At 45.0% G+C, this 22,667-nt stretch overlaps 1 protein-coding gene across 1 annotated transcript in view; it reads left to right on the top strand.

Annotated features, from left to right (window-relative positions):
- LOC308316085 (glutamate receptor-interacting protein 2-like) overlaps positions 1–22,667 on the top strand; it is a 57,239-nt gene that overhangs the window by 20,451 nt on the left and 14,121 nt on the right. The window contains exons 10-15 of the mRNA XM_080764449.1: positions 5,287–5,433; positions 12,296–12,475; positions 14,851–15,037; positions 17,010–17,155; positions 18,140–18,220; positions 18,869–18,932. Of these exons, the coding sequence (XP_080620575.1) occupies positions 5,287–5,433; positions 12,296–12,475; positions 14,851–15,037; positions 17,010–17,155; positions 18,140–18,220; positions 18,869–18,932 (805 nt within the window). The remainder of the gene's footprint in view (positions 1–5,286; positions 5,434–12,295; positions 12,476–14,850; positions 15,038–17,009; positions 17,156–18,139; positions 18,221–18,868; positions 18,933–22,667) is intronic.

Below are 22,667 nucleotides of genomic sequence, written 5' to 3'. Positions count from 1 at the left end.
ACATAGATTGTGCATTACATTCACCCATTCACACACATTCACACACCTTTACATAGATTGTGCATTACATTCACCCATTCACACACATTCACACACCTTTACATAGATTGTGCATTACATTCACCCATTCACACACACATTCACACACCTTTACATAGATTGTGCATTACATTCACCATTCACACACACACATTCACACACCTTTACATAGATGGTGCATTACATTCACCCATTCACACACACACATTCACACACCTTTACATAGATGGTGCATTACATTCACCCATTCACACACCTTTACATAGATGGTGCATTACATTCACCCATTCACACACACACACACACACACACACACACACACACACACACACACACACACACACACACACACACACACACACACACACACACACACACACACACATTCACACACCTTTGCATAGATTGTGCAATACATTCACCCATTCACACACACATTCATACACTGATTGCGGTGGAAACCATGCAAGGTACCAACCAGCACATCGGGAGCAATTAGGGGTTCAGTGTCTTGCTCAAGGACACTTCGACATGTGGACAGGAGGAAGAGCCGGGATTCGAACCGCCGACCCATGGATCATTGGACGACCTGCTCTACCTCCTGAGGTGTTATTGTTATCGTTTCATTGTCATCCTGTAGAAGAAAGAAGTCTAAGGTTTACTATCATCATTTATTTATTTTACTGTCAGCGTGCCAGAGAACAGAAGACACAAATGGCTCTCCAGAGAGACATACTGTACAACGTATTGTTATCTTTATGTACGTCCACCAGGTTGTAATAACTCTCAGTTTACAGTCATAGTATTAGTATTATTATTATTAGACTCACTGAGGACATCACCCAGCAGCATTATCCCATTTAGGACTGAGACCAGATTCTATGTCTTCTAAATCCTGACAGTTTTCTAAAAAGCCTCGTGGTTCTACAGATCAGTGGTTCTCAAACTATTTCATGTCAATTAAGGACCCCCAGAATTATCTGTAATTGGGCTGGCCGTCGACCCCCATCTGAAAATACGTTGTGTCAGGGACCCCCCCCCCCCCCTCCCCCAGAAGCAAAGACTTTAGTTAAAAAGCATGTATTCAAAGATTTGCGCAACATTGTCACGATTTAAAAAATAAATAGCAGATCTACAAGCACCGAGTTCCGCGCTACGAGCTTGTAGATCTGCTATTTTTCAATAGCTAAAGCGTAACACCCTGAAGGGGTTATACCTACAGTACCATACCATACCATACCATACCATACCATCTTTATTTCTATAGCACATTTAAATAACAACAAGTTGTACCAAAGTGCTTTACAATAAAATAATAAAAATCACAACTTCATTTAAAAACAAACAACATACAGTACACAGTGTCACTTTCAACATCAAAAGCTCATACTATGCTTGGAAAAGCCAAAGAATAAAAATATGTCTTGAGGCGTGATTTAAACACCTGAAGAGTGGGGGCTTGTCTTATGTGCAGAGGCAGCTCATTCCAGAGCTTGGGAGCTGCCACTGCAAAAGCCTGGTTCCCTCACAGTAGACGTTCATTCTCAGCCTATAATGTCTGAACGAACCAGCATTCAATAAACGTTTAATTTCTCTCGCCTCGGCGGCGCTAATGTTCCCCTAATTTATTCGGTGCCTTCACGTCTTAATGAATTAAAGACATCAGGCACTTTTTTTCTGGGATTGGGATTAACCCCCGCTAGTCCAGGTGACCTGGATATGGAGAGCATCCCTGCCTCTCCTCTCCTCTCCTCTCCGCGCTTACCGTTAAATCCGTGTGTGTGCGTGTGTGTGTGCGCATTCGCGTGCGTGTATGTGTGACCACCAGAGCATCTCGCCTGGAGCAGTGAAGCTTAGCTGTCGTAGCCACAGTTTAATGTGACACATGTAGCTATAAAATAATCTGGACAGAAAGTGAAGTATACACAAGGCTGTGAACGTTTCATGGATATCAGGTGCTGCGGTACGTTCAGCTGTCTCTGTGTGCTTCCCTCGCTTACTGTAAATCACTCTGGATTAAGAGCGTCTGCTAAATACCTGCACTGTAAACTGTGATGTATTTATTGTCTCCACCAGGCCGAAGGCATGGGGAGAGTATGTTTTGCACTCTGTGTGTGTGTGTGTGTGTGTGTGTGTGTGTGTGTGTGTGTGTGTGTGCCCCTGTTTCTATGTTACAGGGAATGAATAGGGACTGAGCCCTGACGCCAATCTATGCTTCATATATCTATGCTCAATTATACTCAATAAATAAATAAATAAATATTTTAAATTAACTCTAAAAGTTGTCTGACTTGTAGTGCAGTAAAAGTACAATATTTGAAACTGAGATGTAGTAGAAGTAAAAGTACTTGACATTGGAAATACTAGGAATACCTCAACATTGTATTCAAGTAGAAGCAGCACAGTAGTTACTTTATACCACCAGCTCTAGGTCGTCCTCAGCCACCAATCAGATTGCATCGTGTCACACCCACCAGCCACCAATCAGATCCCCAGAATGGACTTCCTGCCTCTCAGGCAAAGTCTATGATTATATTACTGAGAGCATAAGAAATACCCACTTGGTGATTAGAATGTAGGAGTTTTGGTTTATTTTATTGGTTTGCTGCACAATCCCTACACAGTCCAGCTGGTGGCGGTAATGCACCTTGAAAGGTTTGCCAACCGCCATAAAACCGGAAAGAAGAAGAAGAAGACTTCCTGCCTCATCAGCAGTGAGGCTCTCAGCTGTGCTGAGCTAAAACCACACCCTGTTGTCAAACCTTCTCCAAACAGCAGATCCATCAAACTGTAGTCAGCCTGTCTCTCCTCTCAGATCCATCAAACTGTAGTCAGCCTGTCTCTCCTCTAAACAAACAGCAGATCCATCAAACTGTAGTCAGCCTGTCTCTCCTCTCAGATCCATCAAACTGTAGTCAGCCTGTCTCTCCTCTAAACAAACAGCAGATCCATCAAACTGTAGTCAGCCTGTCTCTGCTCTAAACAAACACCAGACTGACCAACCTGTCTCTCCTCTAAACAAACACCAGACTGACCAACCTGTAGTTTGTTCAGCTTCGGGTTGTCAACATAAAACGATAAAAACAAACAGACCACAAACATGATCTACAACTTGACCCGAGTTTTATCCAGGCTGGTCCGTAAACGTAAGGCTTCATTTCATCATGTCTATCTATCTATCATCTGTCTTCATATGCACTGGATTTAACATGATTTTACCAGATTTTACCTGATTTAACATCTATCTATCATCTCTTCATATGCACTGGATTTAACATGATTTTACCTGATTTTACCTGATTTAACATCTATCTATCATCTGTCTTCATATGCACTGGATTTAACATGATTTTACCAGATTTTACCTGATTTAACATCTATCTATCATCAGTCTTCATATGCACTGGATTTAACATGATTTTACCAGATTTTACCTGATTTAACATCTATCTATCATCTCTTCATATGCACTGGATTTAACATGATTTTACCTGATTTTACCTGATTTAACATCTATCTATCATCTCTTCATATGCACTGGATTTAACATGATTTTACCAGATTTAACATCTTTCTATCTATCATCTCTTCATATGCACTGGATTTAATATGATGTAACATGATTTAACATCTATCCATCATCTCTCTTCATGTTCACTGGATTTAACTAGCTGCAATTTGCAACACTATATTGTTTTTATAATGGGATGAATCTAGAGTTGTAATACCCTCCATTGACTCCCCGCTCATCCACATTGCGTTTGAGATCTGCTTGTATTAAACGATGTTAAACTCACCAACATTGCAGCTGTAGGTCAAGCTTGAATTATCCTCTTTCAATCTGCCGGGCTTTTGTTTCATAAAAATCCACCGCAGACATGTTATGAGCTACTTTCTGTCAAGAGATTCTGTGCATGTGATTATTTTTGGAGTTTGGAAGCACTTGTTTTTATTAACGGGTCGCGCTGCTGCCTCCTGCATTATGTCTACATTCTAAACAGGTGGTACGCAGGGCCGTTCAGTGACGTAGGACGAGTGCTTCCAAACTCCAACACTTAGAAAAATAATCACCTGCACACAATGTATTGATAGAAAGTAATTCATAAAATGTCTACGGTGGATTTTTATGAAACACAAGCTTGGCATTTTGAAAGAGGATAAATCAAGCTTTCCCTACAGCTGCAATGTTGGTGAGTTTAACGTCGTTTAATACAAGCAGATCGCAAATGCAATGTGGATGAGTGGGGAGTTAATGGAGGGTATTACAACTCTAGATAAATCCCATTATAAAACAAATCTAGAGTTGTAAATTGATGACATTTAGCCTCTCAGACCCAAAACTGAAGAATATGTTGTTGTCGTTAGATAATATTTTGTCCACAATTTCATGCTTTATTGATGTTGGTACATGAACCCCCTCAAGGACCCCTGACTGGTCAGTCAACTTGTAAAAGTATATAAGTCTTCATCTATTTAGCTTGAATAGTTTATTAGATATAAATGTATAAATATCAACAGAACACAGTACAGTACAGTACAGTACAGTACAGTACAGTACAGTACAGTACAGTACAGTACAGTACAGTACAGTACAGTACAGTACAGTACAGTACAGTCCATTCAGGCCTATGCACTCAATTCATAGACATCTATGATGAGATCCTCTTTTCCATTCAGTGGATTTAACTCTCGGTGTCTAAACAGATTTTCAGACCGCTCGTCAGAATGACAACCAGCCTGCGGGAGACGCACGCACGCACGTACACGCAAATGTACGCACGCACACACGCAAATGCACGCACGCACGTACACGCAAATGTACGCACGCACACACGCAAATGCACGCACGCACGCACACACGCACGCACACCCTGCAGGATACATTCTTCCATGAAGAAGACATTAAATATCAATTATCACGCTGGTTGATGTTCCCTCTGGCAGCGAGGGGGGGTAGATGGTTGGGGGGGATTTAGACATGTGGGGGGGGGGGGGGGAGGCAGGATTTCCGTGGGCTGAATATAAATCGCACCAACGGAACACAAACGGTTAACAACAAGAAGAGTGAGTCTGATTACAGCCAGGAACGCATGTGACATCGTTTTAGATTTCAGCGTTGGCGTTTAAAAAAAAAATCAGATCTACTGCAGCCTAGCACACTGTGCTGGGCTGCAAGCTTGTAGATCTGCTATATTTCTTTTAAGCTTTTTTAATCCTGAAATGTTCATATTGTTCTGTGTCTTCCAGTCAGAGTGCAGAAGAGCAGCCATCACTGGGACCAGAGCAGTGGTGCTGGTGGAAACTACTGTCCCAGCCTGGTGGGGAAACCCTGGAGCAGCCCGGGACCCCAGCCCCGAAACCCCCACCCCCCACCGGCCCCCGACCACTGCAAATGTAAGTTTATAACCCCCACCCCCCACCGGCCCCCGACCACTGCAAATGTAAGTTTATCAGATGGGGGTCCGTGGCTCAAATGGGTCTTAGAGACATCACATTCTCACCTAATACTTCGGTAGAGTCGATGCGAATGGGCGGAGAAATTGGGATTCTTGCATATTTAATTTGCTGCGGTTTGCCTTCACACAGCTGTCATCCGCAGCAATTGGAAACGCAGCAGGGGGGACCTTTATCAATGTGTTCCATTCATAAACTAGCCTACACAATTAAAACTGTGTAGGCTCTCTCTATCTCTCACTATACGCACGCAGCCACACACTGTTCTTTTGGGCATGGAGGCACAGCGCTGAGCCGCACTGATATAACAGACAGCAGCGCAAAATGTTTACAAGTTTATCGAGATGAAAGTCCATACTCCCCAGTCCCCACACAGTGACAGCACTCCATGTTTACGGCACGCACAGACAGACAGACAGACAGACAGAATATTCTGTAGGCTATAATAGGCTACACTGCAGTGTTTTTATGTGTTTTCTTAAGCAATTGATTAATGTACACGTCCTCATTTCGATCAGGGCTTCAGTCTCCTCATTCGACCACGTCTATCCACGGTAACGGGACATCTTTGCGCTGCGTAAAATATGCCTTCTCCGTCTCCAACTGTGTTCAGCTCCTCACCCGCCACATTGTTTGCTTCATTTCCTTTATTTACTGCGTATTGCATTCACACCTGCACCGAATCGTAATCAAGTGCGAAGATTGGAAGCGAAGCGAAACCCCCGTTTTTGCTCGGAGTAGAATGCGGTTCTTTGACACGCATTAGGATTCGAATGAGCCTTCACACCTGCCAAACGAAGAGCAGTTTCTGAAAATGCGCAGCAGGATTAGTTTTAATCGCAGCAAAGCTTTCTGGTGTGAATGTCACCTAAATGTCATCAAATGGTGTTCCGTGGCTCAGATGATTAATACATAATGGGCCTCGATATGAATATGAATATGAATATGTTGAAAACCACTGTCGATCATAGATGACTATTTCTATATTATGTGATGTATTACCATGAGTTGTTCTGCTTACTGTAAATCGCTCTGGATCAAGAGAGTCTGATAAATGCCTAAATTGTAAGGCTGCACACTATTTGTCCTCCTAATTATCAAATGTAATTTGTAAATGTATATCTGCCATTATTTATTTATCTGTCCGTACAAACATTACAGAAATGTGTCATATTTATATATTATATATTTGGGGCATATTTACAATCTGGTGATTAATCATAATGAATCACAGCTAAACTGTGGTTAATCTGTGATTAATCTAATTAGAAGTGACGGGCCTAAAGTGTGTGTGTGGGGTGGGGCACACCTTAGAGCACAGCCGCGGACAGAGGAAGCTGGCGCCATTCAGGCTTTTTAGACAGAAAAGAAGCTCCACCTCTGCGGCTGACTGACGCCACGGACAGATTCCCAGAAGCGTGTGTGTGATTTCAGACAGTGGTTTTTAAACCAGTGGTCCGCCGCTAAATGATGGAGAGTTGGTAACCAAATGGACCCTTATTAGATCTTTGAGAGGGTCCATTTGGTTTAATTTTACCCTCAAAGTTAATTTATTGTTAAACATCACAAGAAGTACACTATTGGGTCACACATCAAGCAGAGGTGAACGACCACTGGTGGTACTTGAGCACCCTCTGGTGGTTCACAGAGGAGTCGCCCAAAAAAGGAGAAAGACAGACAAAAGTGGAATGAAATATTGATATTACTTCATGGTAGTTCTTCTGATCAATAAGCAATTGGTGGAAATTGGCTCTCCAGCAGTGCTGGAATGAGCATGACGGCACAGCTAGCCGTTAATATAAGATTTGAGAACAGATTAATCACATTATAAATAACATCTGTTGTGCTGATTAGTGATTAGACTGAGTTTAGTCAGAACAGCAGAATTATTGGCTTCTAGCGATGGAACACAAAGGGCAGGTCTACGCTGCTGTATTTTAACATCAGTTATTATAGGAATGGAACACAAAGGGCAGGTCTACGCTGCTGTATTTTAACATCAGTTATTATAGGAATGGAACACAAAGGGCAGGTCTACGCTGCTGTATTTTAACATCAGTTATTATAGGAATGGAACACAAAGGGCAGGTCTACGCTGCTGTATTTTAACATCAGTTATTATAGGAATGGAACACAAAGGGCAGGTCTACGCTGCTGTATTTTAACATCAGTTATTATAGGAATGGAACACAAAGGGCAGGTCTACGCTGCTGTATTTTAACATCAGTTAATATAGGAATGGAACACAAAGGGCAGGTCTACGCTGCTGTATTTTAACATCAGTTATTATAGGAATGGAACATAAAGGGCAGGTCTACGCTGCTGTATTTTAACATCAGTTATTATAGGAATGGAACACAAAGGGCAGGTCTACGCTGCTGTATTTTAACATCAGTTATTATGGTGGTACTTGTTGCACAAAACTTTTAATAATATATTGTTTCAGCGTATTTAACTCAAATCTTTGCTTCTGGGGGGGGGGGGTAAGCGGCCAATTACATATATTTCTGGGGGTCTAAATGTGTTATCTGTTATGTTGTTCATCAGCCACAGGGTGGCAGCAGAGCTAACTGTAATGATGTGTGAACAGCACAGAGCATCGGGAGGGGAGCTTTCCCCACTCCAGGAAATACACGAGAGACGTTGTGTGTCTAAGGGCCGATTCATTAACCTGACGCTGCCAGATCCAAAAAGCTTGCTACACAAATTTGTTTCACAGCTTATTTGGATCTGGGATCGCGGAAGCAAATTCGATGACGGGGCTGTTCCTTTTTTTCAAGATACATGGTAGATGATTGGATGGGAGCGTCTGTCTATCACCGTGTGGGCGTGCAAACACAACCAATCATATCGACGTGTCTATATACCGTCACATCCGCATCCCGCCTTTAGCTCACGCTGATTGGTTCGGTACGAAGCAGATCTGACTCAGGGCTCAACTCCGTCAGAGATCCCAGATGAGTGTTGTGTTGGGGAATATGTTTCCGCAATACCGCCCTCATCTGGCAGCGTCGGGTTACCGATTCATACTCCTATTTTAAATGATTTATGGGCCGATTCATACTCCTATTTTAAATGATTTAAGGGCCGATTCATACTCCTATTTAAATGATTTAAGGGCCGATTCATACTCCTATTTAAATGATTTAAGGGCCCATTCATACTCCTATTTAAATGATTTAAGGGCCCATTCATACTCTTATTTAAATGATTTAAGGGCCGATTCATACTCCTATTTTAAATGATTTAAGGGCCGATTCATACTCCTATTTAAATGATTTAAGGGCCCATTCATACTCCTATTTAAATGATTTAAGGGCCGATTCATACTCCTATTTTAAATGATTTAAGGGCCGATTCATACTCCTATTTTAAATGATTTCGGCTCGTCAGAAATTTTCAGTAGCACAGAAGAGTCGACTTTAGGACGGTACCCGGCCCCCCGAACCTCAAATGACGTCACATTGTAGGCTCTACAGAGACGAACCGACTTTTATTCGTCTCTAAAGTAGGAGTATGAATCGGCCCTAAGGCTGAGAGCATTATCAGGGACATCCATCACCCCCTCCATCCATAGCCTGTTCAAACCACTTCCATCACCCCCTCCATCCATAGCCTGTTCAAACCACTTCCTTCGCCCACGGCCGGGCAAACGCTACATGAGCATCAAGACAGACATGCAAAAGTGTAGCTTTTCGGCGAAAATCGCCGTTTTTATCCCAAATATAGGACCTGTGTGATTCATGCAAATCCGTTAAAAAAATGTTTGGGGGGGGTGAGGGGGTCTGTGGAGCCCGAGCTCGCTGCCCGGAGAATTATCTGACAGACTACTCTCGTGAGTCACTAATGATTCTGAGCGATATTTCTGCTTGCATCTGGGCGGCATGATGTGCGCAGCCGCTGGTCGCTCCGCGGAAAAAAACCCTGTTTGTGTGGACTCGGCATGAATTTTGACACACTGTCTGTGACTCGCCAGTCGATCCATTAGTTTAGCTGCTACAGTTAGCATTAGCAACGTTAGCACTTTGCGTTATACTGTCTGTGGTGTGGACGCGCCGGCGTCAGTTTCTCTCGCTGTGTGTGTGTGTGTGTGTGTGTCTGTCTGTGTGCTCGTGTGTGTGCATGCATGCGTATGAGTAAATAAATAAAGCACGCGCGTGTGTGTGTGTGTGTGTGTGTGTGTGTGTGTGTGTGTGTGTGTGTGTGTGTGTGTGTGTGCGTGCGTGCGTGCGTGCCAGGGCTTATACTAAATGGATATATTAAAAACGAAAACATGCAGCTCAACTGTTGAATAAGGAGAGGATGTTACTCTACATGTCTTAAATTGACTAAGGCTAAAATAATGAAGTAAACTGACCCTGTTGACTAAACCATCCCAAAACATTTTATTTGTATTATAATTCATTATTTTGCCAGTGAATATAATTTTCTATTTTACATGATGTGAAGAGTGAAAAGTGTTTCTTTAAATCACACCTGTGTGAAGTGACCCTTATCATCATACATCATCCATTCATTGTCATTTTTGTGACAATGAATGTGTAGGATTGTGTAGGACAAAAATAGCCGATATATGACAATTCATTCATTGTCAATGGCATTTAGGACACAAATCTACTGAATATAGGAGGGGCTAGTGCTCCTCGAGGGGCTAGTGCTCCTGTTGGAGTAAATTAATTGTTCTATGACTATCAGGACATGAATGTTAACATCTTGCTCAATACTGACTAGATTTGTACTGATTTAGTAAATAATCATCTGTCATTTTTGAGTGGTGCAGCCACTCAACCACACTATAGACAGCTACAGTATGTGTCCCTGTGTCTGTCCCTGGCTGGGTCCCTGTGTCCCTGGCGGTGTCCCTGTGTCCCTGTGTCACTGGGTCTGTTCCTGGCTGTGTGCCTGTGTCACTGGGTCTGTCCCTGGCTGTGTCACTGTGTCATTGGGTCTGTCCCTGGCTGTCCCTGTGTCACTAGGTCTGTCCCTGGCTGTCCCTGTGTCACTAGGTCTGTCCCTGGCTGTCCCTGTGTCACTGGGTCTGTCCCTGGCTGTCCCTGGCTGTGTCCCTGGCTGTGTCCCTGTGTCACTGGGTCTGTCCCTGGCTGTGTCCCTGGCTGTGTCCCTGTGTCACTGGGTCTGTCCCTCGCTGTCCCTGTGTCACTGGGTCTGTCCCTGGCTGTGTCCCTGTGTCACTGGGTCTGTCCCTGGCTGTCCCTGGCTGTGTCCCTGGCTGTGTCCCTGTGTCACTGGGTCTGTCCCTGGCTGTCCCTGTGTCACTGGGTCTGTCCCTGGCTGTGTCCCTGTGTCACTGGGTCTGTCCCTGGCTGTGTCCCTGTGTCACTGGGTCTGTCCCTGGCTGTCCCTGGCTGTGTCCCTGTGTCACTGGGTCTGTCCCTGGCTGTCCCTGTGTCACTGGGTCTGTCCCTGGCTGTCCCTGTGTCACTGGGTCTGTCCCTGGATGTGTCCCTGGCTGTGTCACTGGGTCTGTCCCTGGCTGTCCCTGTGTCACTGGGTCTGTCCCTGGCTGTCCCTGTGTCACTGGGTCTGTCCCTGGATGTGTCCCTGGCTGTGTCCCTGTGTCACTGGGTCTGTCCCTGGCTGTCCCTGTGTCACTGGGTCTGTCCCTGGCTGCCCCTGTGTCACTGGGTCTGTCCCTGGCTGTGTCCCTGGGTCCCTGGCTGTGTCCGAGCACGAAACATAGCGTTATAGCATTTGTTCACCACCAAGTGTCACTGTTGCACAGCCTAACACACAGACACACAGGCCGGGAGGAGGGCTAGTACAGTACAGTGTAGTATATACTGTCCCCCATGACACCCCCCCCCCCCCCCCAAAGTGGGTTTAGTACCGATAAACGCTTAAAAGATTTGCGCCGCGGTTTTGCCCGCGGCACAGCGTTGGCCCCGCACACTGTCACCTTTTTCACCTTGGGCCTGTTTGCATGCCTGTCAAGAGCAGCACCTCCAGACTCTGGGACAGTTTCTACTTGTCAGCAATTAGACTGCAGAACAAGAGCTAGGACTGGTGACGCCGCACAGACTGAACTGAACTGGTCTCCTTTAGTAGAGATTACTCTGTATATACACATAATAATAATAATAATAATAATAATAAAACTTTATTTGTATAGCACCTTTCATGACATGAAATGCAGCTCAAAGTGCTTTACAGAACAATGGAGAATAAAAGAAAAGCAAGGCAACGACATTAAAAAACAAGCAGTAATGCAATACAGTGAGGACATGAATAACAAAAAATAAATAAAATATCAATTAAAAGCAATGTTGTAGAAGTGGGTCTTGAGCTGAGCTTTAAAAATGTCTACAGAGGCTGCCTGTCGAAGGTACAGTGGGAGCTTGTTCCATGCCGACGGCCCGTAGAAGCAAATAGCTGCTTCCCCGTATCTTTTAGTTGCCATTCTTTTAGGCAAAGCGAGCAGGCCAGCAGTGGAAGACCTTAGGGGGCGGTTTAGGTTTGGGACATATTTAGGCAGGCAGTCATGTAGGTAGGAAGGTGCGAGACCATTGAGAGCTTTATAGACAAGTAAAATAATTTTAAAATCAATCCTAAAAACAACCGGAAGCCAGTGCAGTGATGCCAAAACTGGAGTAATAGGCTACATCACTTTACTTAATTATTTTTTATATGCATACACATTGTACCATGTAGATTGGTCATGTACTAATATGCACTTTCTTTCTTTTAACTGCAATGATGAGCTGCTGCACAAACAATAATTTCACCCCATGTTACTGTAATGTGATGTGATTCTGATTCTGTGTGGTTGTCCTCTTCCTTCCAGCGGTGGTCAGCGCTGGGTTCTCCCCCTCGTCGACGGTCACCTCCGGGTTCAGCTCCCAGGGCAGCAGCACGCTGCCCTGCCCCGCGCTGCCCGGACCCCCCACCGTGGGCCCCCCCACCTCCCCCCGCAACTCCACCGCCAGGAGGAGGAACCGCAGGAACAAGGACCACAAGAGCTCTCGTACGTCAAAGTTTATTATTATTATTATTATTATTAAAGTTCAATAGGCCTGTCACTGGTGACCATTAGCACACCGCATGCATCCCTCTCGCTATCAGAGTTTACAGTAAGCTAAGAACGTAACAATGGAATATCTATATAATGAAACTTGTAGCGGTTTGGTACCTGTTAGTGGTTTTCTGGGGTGCCAGTCAGGGCGGGGCCTGACAATAAAGTTATTATATAAATCAAACCCTACAAAGGGTGCATGTACCCACACATGAACACTGTATAGTTTCATTATATAGATATTCCACTGTTACTTTCTTAGCTTACGCATGTTTCATGATAAATGCTTTTATGTGATGTATTCCCATGCTTTTTTGTTCTTGCTTAATGTAAGTCGCTCTGGATTAAGAGCGTCTGCTAAATGCCTAAATTGTAAATTGTAAATTGTAACCCTTAAATGCATATAGTGGGAAACCATGAATCATAAATCATTTGTCAGTAAACTCTTAAATGCACAAAATAGTATTATAATAATAATAGTAGGAGGAATATCACAACAATTCACAACAAGAAATAGACACCACACCGAGATTCAAAGTTCGCTTGTTCTTATATTGAAGGAATGTCAGGGGAATTCAATATAAATAGTTCAGTTCAGTTCCGTCAATTATCAACCCAAAAGAAAACTCTGGAACAAAAATCCGGGTTTTACTCTTCCCCAAAACAAAGTAAATTAACTGAAACTTCCCTTTAAAAAGGTACTCCAAATAATAGTAGTTAAACTCCAAAAATAACTGAGGCTCCAAAAATAATCCAAGCGGAAAACAAAAACTATACATATATACTATACTATGCTATACATATGTACTATGACGTGCTATGACTACATACAATGCAATCATAGTGCTGTCTACATAATGATAATGATGATGAATTTATTTATATAGCACATTTCAAGACATAGTCGCAAAGTGCTTTACATAACAGGATAAAAACAACAACAACAACAACGTAGTCACAGCTACAACAAGATTATCAATAAGTGGACAACATAGAAGCATATATACACACAAAAATAGAGTATTATGCAAAAGGAAAATTAAGAGAAAGCCTTAACGTAAAGGTGGGTTTTTAACCCATTCTGACCTGAGATCAGATTCTAAAAATGTCAGTCGTTCTTCGATTTTTCAAAAATTGCAGACCTACAAGCTCATAGCGCGCCACTCGGTGGCGCTATATGAGCTTGTAGATCTGCTATTTTTCAATAGATAAAGCATAACATGATGCTAACACCAAAATGGGTGCCCGGTCAGAATGGGTTAAATGAATAGGTAGGGCATTCCATAGTTTGGGAGCCCGGATTGCAAATGCCCTGAATGCCACCTTTTGTGCTAAGATGGGCATAACATGCTAATAAATCTGTATCAAGTGCTATCTAAGTCTACAGAAATGGGGGTAGGGTAAGTTTGGAACTTATAAAGCGCTCGTTTTTTAGTAAAGCAATATCCTGCTGCCAGTCCATCCAGGGCTGGACTGGGACAAAAAATCCGGTCCTGTCGTTTTCGCACAAATTTGGCCCAGCCCAGCCGGCCGGCCCACCACAACCACTCAACCAGCACACAGATAGCAGAAACTCTACCGCCCGCTCCGTCGAGGCACACACTAACAAACAAGCCCTAATAATACCACCACTTCTACAGAACATCATACATTATACAAACTACACATGCAACCCTTTGTTGCTCTTACAAAAATGATGCTGGCAAAAGGATTTAAGATAGAAGAGGGTTTATTTCTCACTCACTGATACTGATCCAGGTACAGTGACATTATCATGAGGGCAGAACGGCAGCAGGCCCGGACCTTTCCTGGTGGCCTGCCGCTAAAATAAAGTATGTATAGCAGGTACCTTACACCCTCTGACCTCTGTAGGGGGATTAAATAAGGATACAAAGATGTTTAACCCCCCCCAACCCACCCCCAGCAACCGGTGATGCAACCTGTGTATCACTGACTTCAGGCATGTCTGTCTGTCTGTCTGTCTGTCTGTCTGTCTGTCTGTCTGTCTGTCTGTCTGTCTGTCTGTCTGTCTGTCTGTCTGTCTGTCTTCTCCAGTGTCTCTAGCGTCCTCCTCAGTGTGTCTAGTCCTCTCCTCTCCTCAGTGTGTCTAGTCCTCTCCTCTCCTCTCCTCAGTGTGTCTAGTCCTCTCCTCTCCTCTCCTCAGTGTGTCTAGTCCTAACCTCTCCTCTCCTCTCCTCTCCTCTCCTCAGTGTGTCTAGTCCTCTCCTCTCCTCAGTGTGTCTAGTCCTCTCCTCTCCTCTCCTCAGTGTGTCTAGTCCTCTCCTCTCCTCAGTGTGTCTAGTCCTAACCTCTCCTCTCTTCTCCAGTGTCTCTAGCGTCCTCCTCGGTGGGTCCCGGGGGGCAGGTGGTCCACATAGAGTCCAGTGAGGTGGTCCTCAGAGGAGACCCTCTGACGGGCTTCGGGGTCCAGCTGCAGGGAGGCGTGTTCGCCACGGAGACGCTGTCCGCTCCCCCGGTCCTCCGCTTCCTGGAGCCGGACAGCCCGGCCGAGAGGTAGGCACACACCGCACGCACGAACGAACATACCGCAAAGGCACGCACGCACGCAACGCAACGCTCGCAACGCACGCAACGCACGCAACGCAACGCAACGCAACGCAACGCAACGCAACGCACGCACGAACGAACATACCGCAAAGGCACGCACGCACGCACGCAACGCAACGCAACGCAACGCACGCACGCACTCACGCATGCATGGACACCACACAATAAACAATAGCAGAGTTAGTCACCTTGAAACGAGAGCAACCTCCGGTACTGTTTGGAAAGAAAAACATTTCCTGTTGGCCTACTGTCTGTCCCTCCTTACAAAATATATAAAACTAGAACTGCACTCTGTCGAGTGCATACTTGCTTGTTGCACACTAGTAGGCCATAAATGGCCAACTAGTGTGCAGGCAGAGCACGCAAGTACTTTCGACCGCTGTAAACTGTGGAATCTCAGTATCTCTGTGAAGGAACGTTTGAAATGTCTAATTATTAGGTGTAACTATTTGCTACCTACCTACTTTATGCATATAAACACCTAGTATTATTAAGTATGGTTCAAGTTTCTATCTATATAAGAAATACAGTTTTATCGATGTAGATATATTCTGGATCCCTTTTTAGTTTTTTAAAGAGAAATAAATCATTGATATGTGATGGAAAAAAAAGTATATAAACTGAATTAAAATATGTTATACAGTATAATTATTCTATTATTTATTCTAAATTGTCAATTGTTTTAAATGTATTTCATCTTGGACTATAGTGATATTAATACTAAATCATGATCAGAGTAATATGTGTCTCTAACTTCAATTTCTGTAATAATACTTTCACATTTGTTAAAATATACATGATCTAAAATACTTCCGTAATCTGTAGTTGGATTTGTATTTAATTGTTTAAAGCCTAATCTTGACATCAAGGTGACGTAAGACATACATATACATATACTATATAGCAGGGGTCTGCAACCTTTTTGAAACAAAGTGCCATGTTTTTAGTTTCTAGATAGTCAGTGTGTCACTTTAATGACACAACATGTTTTGATTGTCCATGAATATAACTTTTTCCCTTGTTAAATATTATTTCACATTGTTATAATGATCATTAGACTCTGAGCAGAGCCCTCCTATCTCCCTCCCCCAGTCAGAGTTCACAGTTTTTAATGAATGTACAATGATGTGCAGGATGTAATTTACATAACAAATATGAGTGAATTAATTTATTTGACTAAATTTTTTTAATTGTTTATTTACCGGTATTTTATTTTATTTCCATGCCAGTGTGCCAGTGATCACCCTCCTTTGTGCCAAGGTTGGCACCAGTGCCAAAGGTTGCCTACCCCTGCTATATAGAGTATGTAGTTGTAAGTTGATTAGCAGTATACTGTGGTTACTTTGCGCCAAAAACCGTGCCAGCCAACCCGCCACTTGATGCGTATGCAAATAAAACAGCAGATTTGTGCCTGGTTTGCTGGGACCAGATTACATAAATGACCATATGTCTTACGTCATCATTGAGAGCTAGTCATACATATACACACACCACGTACTCTGGTCCCAGCAGATCAGGCACAATTTGCTATTTTATTTGACTGATTATGTATATAGTATACGTATGACTAGCTCTAAATTATGTCGTATGATGTTCTGATTGGCTCCCGGGCAGGGCGATAGATCTGCTTCCAGTGATATGATACGGCCCAATTAACGAGTACTCGTCATTGGTCCAGTGGACGAGCGTCGCCATGTAAGATGAACCAATTGGCACGCAGCGCTTGGTGTCATGTGACGAGGACATGATGTCGTCTCTGTCAGCGTCCATGCAACCTTCATGAATAATTAATTAACCTTCATGAATAATTAATCAATTTTGTGTGTGTGCGTGCGTGCGTGCGTGCATGCGTGTGTGTGTGTGTGTGTGTGTGTGCGTGTGCGTGTGTGTGTGCGTGTGTGCGTGCGTGCGTGCGTAGGTGTGGTCTCCTCCAGCTTGGGGACAGACTGCTGTCAATCAACGGCGTCCCCACAGAGGATGGGACGCTAGAAGAGGCTCACCAGCTGCTGAGGGACGCCGCTCTTGCCAATAAGGTCTCCCTGGAGGTGGAGTTTGATGTGGCAGGTACTGCTCTGAGCCAATCGGGTCGCTCTGGAGGTGGAGTTTGGCATTTCATGTTTGTTTTGTCACTGTTTGTTTTACATCATCAAAGGGAATTCCCCATTACATTTCTGACCACAGACGAAAAACAGTCCAAGTCCAAATGTCATTCTGACCCCTCCACGAAAAGGCCTCGTTGTCCTGACCCCATATCTATCATTTAAATAGTGTATACTGTGGCATTAATAAAGTATTTATTTAACCCATTTTGCGCGGGAACCCCTTTTGGTGTTTTAAGTATTTGTTTTAAGTATTAAGTACTATACTGTTATACTATACTATATATGTTATATATGAAATATAGCAGACCTACAAGTTAATAGTGCGGCACCGAGTGCCGCACTATTAACTTGTAGGTCTGCTATATTTTCTTTATCGTGAAAATGTGCCTCAAATCTTTGAATATATGTTATTACAGAGTGAACATTTTAACTCGTATCTTCTGGGGAGGTCCCTGGAACAACACGTTTTCAGATGGGTTTTGGCGGAGGCATAATTACATATAATCTTTGGCGTCCTTGACGTGAAATATTGAGCACCACTGATACAGAAACATGAGGTTTTTCAGAAATTTGTCAAGATTTTGAAGATTTCTTTTTAATTTCGACGTCCGGCCAAAACGGGTTACAGACCTTTTAAGCCTCAGACAAAGACAACTGTTCATGTCAACAAATCATGACAACAAACACAATGGTTCTCCCACAGAGTCTGTAGTTCCCAGCAGTAAACTACCTGTCTGTCTGTTCTCCCTGAGTCTGTAGTTCCCAGCAGTAAACTACCTGTCTGTCTGTTCTCCCTGAGTCTGTAGTTCCCAGCAGTAAACTACCTGTCTGTCTGTTCTCATAGAGTCTGTAGTTCCCAGCAGTAAACTACCTGTCTGTCTGTTCTCCCACAGAGTCTGTAGTTCCCAGCAGTAAACTACCTGTCTGTCTGTCTGTTGTCCCATAGAGTCTGTAGTTCCCAGCAGTGGGACATTCCATGTCAAACTACCCAAGAGGAGAGGAGTGGAGTTGGGCATCTCCATCAGTGGTGAGCTATACCAAACACAGGCAGTAGGGGGCAGCGTTGCTCTACCTTAGACCAACACAGTTATACCAAACACAGGCACTAGGGGGCAGCGTTGCTCTACGTTAGACCAACACAGACCTGTACACGTCTCTTTTAGGATCAGTGGAAGTCTGTGATGTCATTTAAATGCAATGAAGCAGCTCATTAATTATGCATGTCAAATAATGCTCACACCCAAGACTTGGATTACATTGTTATCGTTATATTTAGTCCACAATTCCGGATGTTGTAGTAATGCAGATGTTTATGCAGATGTTTAACAATAATTTAACTCTTGCTCATTATGGGCTCCATTCTCCGTCAACGCTAAACCCCTTATCCCTAAACGTCTTTGCCTTTCTTTTTTTTTTTTACTATTTTGAAAAACATTTTTGAATAGTTCCAACTAGTCAATCTACATTGACACGTTGTGTAGCTTGTAGAACTGGCCATTTTAACTATTCAAAAAGGTTTAGCATATATTTGTAAAGAAGAAGTTTAGGGATAAGGGGTTTTAGCGGTGACCAAAATGGAGCCCTATAGGAAACCAAATGGACCCGTAGGTGATGTCATTATGTCTCCACAGCATGACATCATCTCTGTCATCATGATGTCATTATGTCTCCACAGCATGTAGGAAACCAGGCAAGCCTCTGATCATCTCCGACATCAGGAAGGGAAGCATCGCTCACAGGTACGTGTCATCTTCATCATCTTCATCTTCATCATATGGATGGGTGGGCTCTGCTTCATCATCATATGGATGGGTGGGCTCTGCTTCATCACCATATGGATGGGTGGGCTCTGCTTCATCATCATATGGATGGGTGGGCTCTGCTTCATCACCATATAGATGGGTGGGCTCTGCTTCATCACCATATGGATGGGTGGGCTCTGCTTCATCATCATATGGATGGGTGGGCTCTGCTTCATCATCATATGGATGGGTGGGCTCTGTTTCATCATCATATGGATGGATGGGTGGGCTCTGCTTCATCATCATATGGATGGGTGGGCTCTGCTTCATCATCATATGGATGGGTGGGCTCTGCTTCATCATCATATGGATGGGTGGGCTCTGCTTCATCATCATATAGATGGGTGGGCTCTGCTTCATCATCATATGGATGGGTGGGCTCTGCTTCATCATCATATGGATGGGTGGGAGCGCGCTCTGCTTCATCATCATATGGATGGATGGGTGGGCTCTGCTTCATCATCATATGGATGGGTGGGCTCTGCTTCATCATCATATGGATGGGTGGGCTCTGCTTCATCATCATATGGATGGATGGGTGGGCTCTGCTTCATCATCATATGGATGGGTGGGCTCTGTTTCATCATCATATGGATGGGTGGGCTCTGCTTCATCATCATATGGATGGGTGGGCTCTGTTTCATCATCATATGGATGGGTGGGAGCTCTGCTTCATCATCATATGGATGGGTGGGCTCTGTTTCATCATCATATGGATGGGTGGGCTCTGTTTCATCATCATATGGATGGGTGGGCTCTGCTTCATCATCATATGGATGGATGGGTGGGCTCTGCTTCATCATCATATGGATGGGTGGGCTCTGCTTCATCATCATATGGATGGGTGGGCTCTGCTTCATCATCATATGGATGGATGGGTGGGCTCTGCTTCATCATCATATGGATGGGTGGGCTCTGCTTCATCATCATATGGATGGGTGGGCTCTGCTTCATCATCATATGGATGGATGGGTGGGCTCTGCTTCATCATCATATGGATGGGTGGGAGCGCGCTCTGCTTGCACACAAGTAGGCCTTTCATGGCGTACTGGTGTGAAGGTTGGCAGCTCGACAGACAGAGTGCATTTCTAGTTTATTCTGAATTTGAGCCCATCTGAGCCACGGAACCACCACCTGATGATATTTAGCCTCTCAGACCCATCTGAGCCCCCTGGTACCTCCTCAAGGACCCCCGTGGTCCCCGGACCCCCTGGTACCTCCTCAAGGACCCCCGTGGTCCCCGGACCCCCTGGTACCTCCTCAAGGACCCCCGTGGTCCCCGGACCCCCTGGTACCTCCTCAAGGACCCCCGTGGTCCCCGGACCCCCTGGTAGCTCCTCACGGACCCCCGGTGGTCCCCGGACCTCTGGTTTACACGGTACCTGTTCTGAAATGGTTCCGTTTAAAGTTGTGTAACTTTCTCATGTGGAATTGGAACCCGAGTCTGGCACGACGCACGTTCTGAAATATTGATCAGTGAGCAGATGGAGCGCAGCCAGCTCAGTGGATGAGCGGTTAGAGTGTCCGTCCTGAGCACTCCCTCCCTCCCTCCTCCCTGCATAGCACCCAGAGTCACCTCAATGCCTCCCTGCTTATTGTCACCCAGAGTCACCTCAATGCCTCCCTGCTTATTGCACCCAGAGTCACCCCAATACCTCCCTGCTTATTGTCACCCAGAGTCACCTCAATACCTCCCTGCTTATTGGCACCCAGAGTCACCTCAATGCCTCCCTGCATAGCACCCAGAGTCACCTCAATGCCTCCCTGCATAGCACCCAGAGTCACCTCAATGCCTCCCTGCTTATTGTCACCCAGAGTCACCTCAATGCCTCCCTGCATAGCACCCAGAGTCACCTCAATGCCTCCCTGCATAGCACCCAGAGTCACCTCAATGCCTCCCTGCTTATTGTCACCCAGAGTCACCTCAATGCCTCCCTGCTTATTGCACCCAGAGTCACCCCAATACCTCCCTGCTTATTGTCACCCAGAGTCACCTCAATACCTCCCTGCTTATTGGCACCCAGAGTCACCTCAATGCCTCCCTGCTTATTGGCACCCAGAGTCACCCCAATACCTCCCTGCTTATTGGCACCCAGAGTCACCTCAATGCCTCCCTGCTTATTGGCACCCAGAGTCACCTCAATGCCTCCCTGCTTATTGGCACCCAGAGTCACCCCAATACCTCCCTGCTTATTGGCACCCAGAGTCACCTCAATGCCTCCCTGCTTATTGTCACCCAGAGTCACCTCAATGCCTCCCTGCTTATTGTCACCCAGAGTCACCTCAATGCCTCCCTGCTTATTGGCACCCAGTGTCACCTCAATGCCTCCCTGCTTATTGGCACCCAGTGTCACCTCAATGCCTCCCTGCTTATTGGCACCCAGTGTCACCTCAATGCCTCCCTGCTTATTGGCACCCAGTGTCACCTCAATGCCTCCCTGCTTATTGCACCCAGAGTCACCTCAATGCCTCCCTGCTTATTGCACCCAAGTCTACTAATCACCCCATCTGAAAACATGTTGTTCCAGGGACCCTCCCCCAGAAGCAAAGATTTGAGTTAAAAACGTTCGTTCTGAAAAAATATATATTCCAAATTTGTACCACATTTTCACAATTATTTTTCCAAAAATAGCAGACCCACAAGCTCTCAGCGCGCCACTCAGTAGATCTGCTATTTTTCAATACCTAAATTATAACAATGTTTAAAACCACCAAAATGGGTTAAAACACCAAAAGGCGTTCCCGGCCCTGAATGGGTTTTAAACTCAGCGCTATAATAGCGTGGTCGCTGCGCGCACCGCGGCGGTAATAGCGTGGTCACCGTGGCGGTAATAGCGTGGTCGCTGCTCGCACCGCGGCGGTAATAGCGTGGTCGCTGCTCGCACCGCGGCGGTAATAGCGTGGTCACCGCGGCGGGTCGGCCGGCGGTCGCCGGAACCCAGAATAGCCGCGCTCTGTTTCGTCTCTCTAAGCCGCCACGCAGACACCACGCAGACACCACACAGACACGGCTGTTCTGGACAGGACAGATCTACAAGCTCACCACGCGCCGCCACACGCCACACACTGTGAGCTTGTAGATCGGGGTTATTGTTGGTTTGCGAGCGAGCGGCATTTAAACTCTGGGGCATTAGGGCTATTAGTGTGTGTGTGTGTGTGTGAGCATTAGTGTCACCTGGCTGATGGATCCCTCTTTGACATGAAGACACTAATAGGGCTTATTGGATGATGTCACAAACCAGGCTGGGGGGGGGGGGGGTTGGTGAAAGGGGCCATTTGGTTCCATTTGTACCGCTCTCGGGAGTTAAATAAACAGTGATTTTTTACAATATAAATTGGGGGTCCCCCAGAGATAGAAATGCCATTAAATGGGGGGTCCGTAGACTTAATGCATGTCAAACTGGGGGTCCTTGAAATTAAACCCCCGGGTTGAGAGTCACAGCTTCTCTTATTGCGAACACAGTGAGCACTTACTATGAGACCTAGCAGATCATGTCTGTGTGTGTGTCTGTCTGTCCGTGTGTCTGTCCCACTATCCAAATGTGTTGCATCAGCAATCACTCAGCTCCATATATGGGCACAAAAGGGGCCAGGTCCACTCAGCTCCATATATGGGCACAAAAGGGGCCAGGTCCACATAGTAACAGCGGGACAGACACACAGACATACATG

Source organism: Protomyctophum bolini, assembly GCF_963924005.1.
Source record: "Protomyctophum bolini genome assembly, chromosome: 5".
NCBI classification, from domain to species: domain Eukaryota; kingdom Metazoa; phylum Chordata; class Actinopteri; order Myctophiformes; family Myctophidae; genus Protomyctophum; species Protomyctophum bolini.
This window is presented reverse-complemented; position numbering and strand designations above follow the sequence as displayed.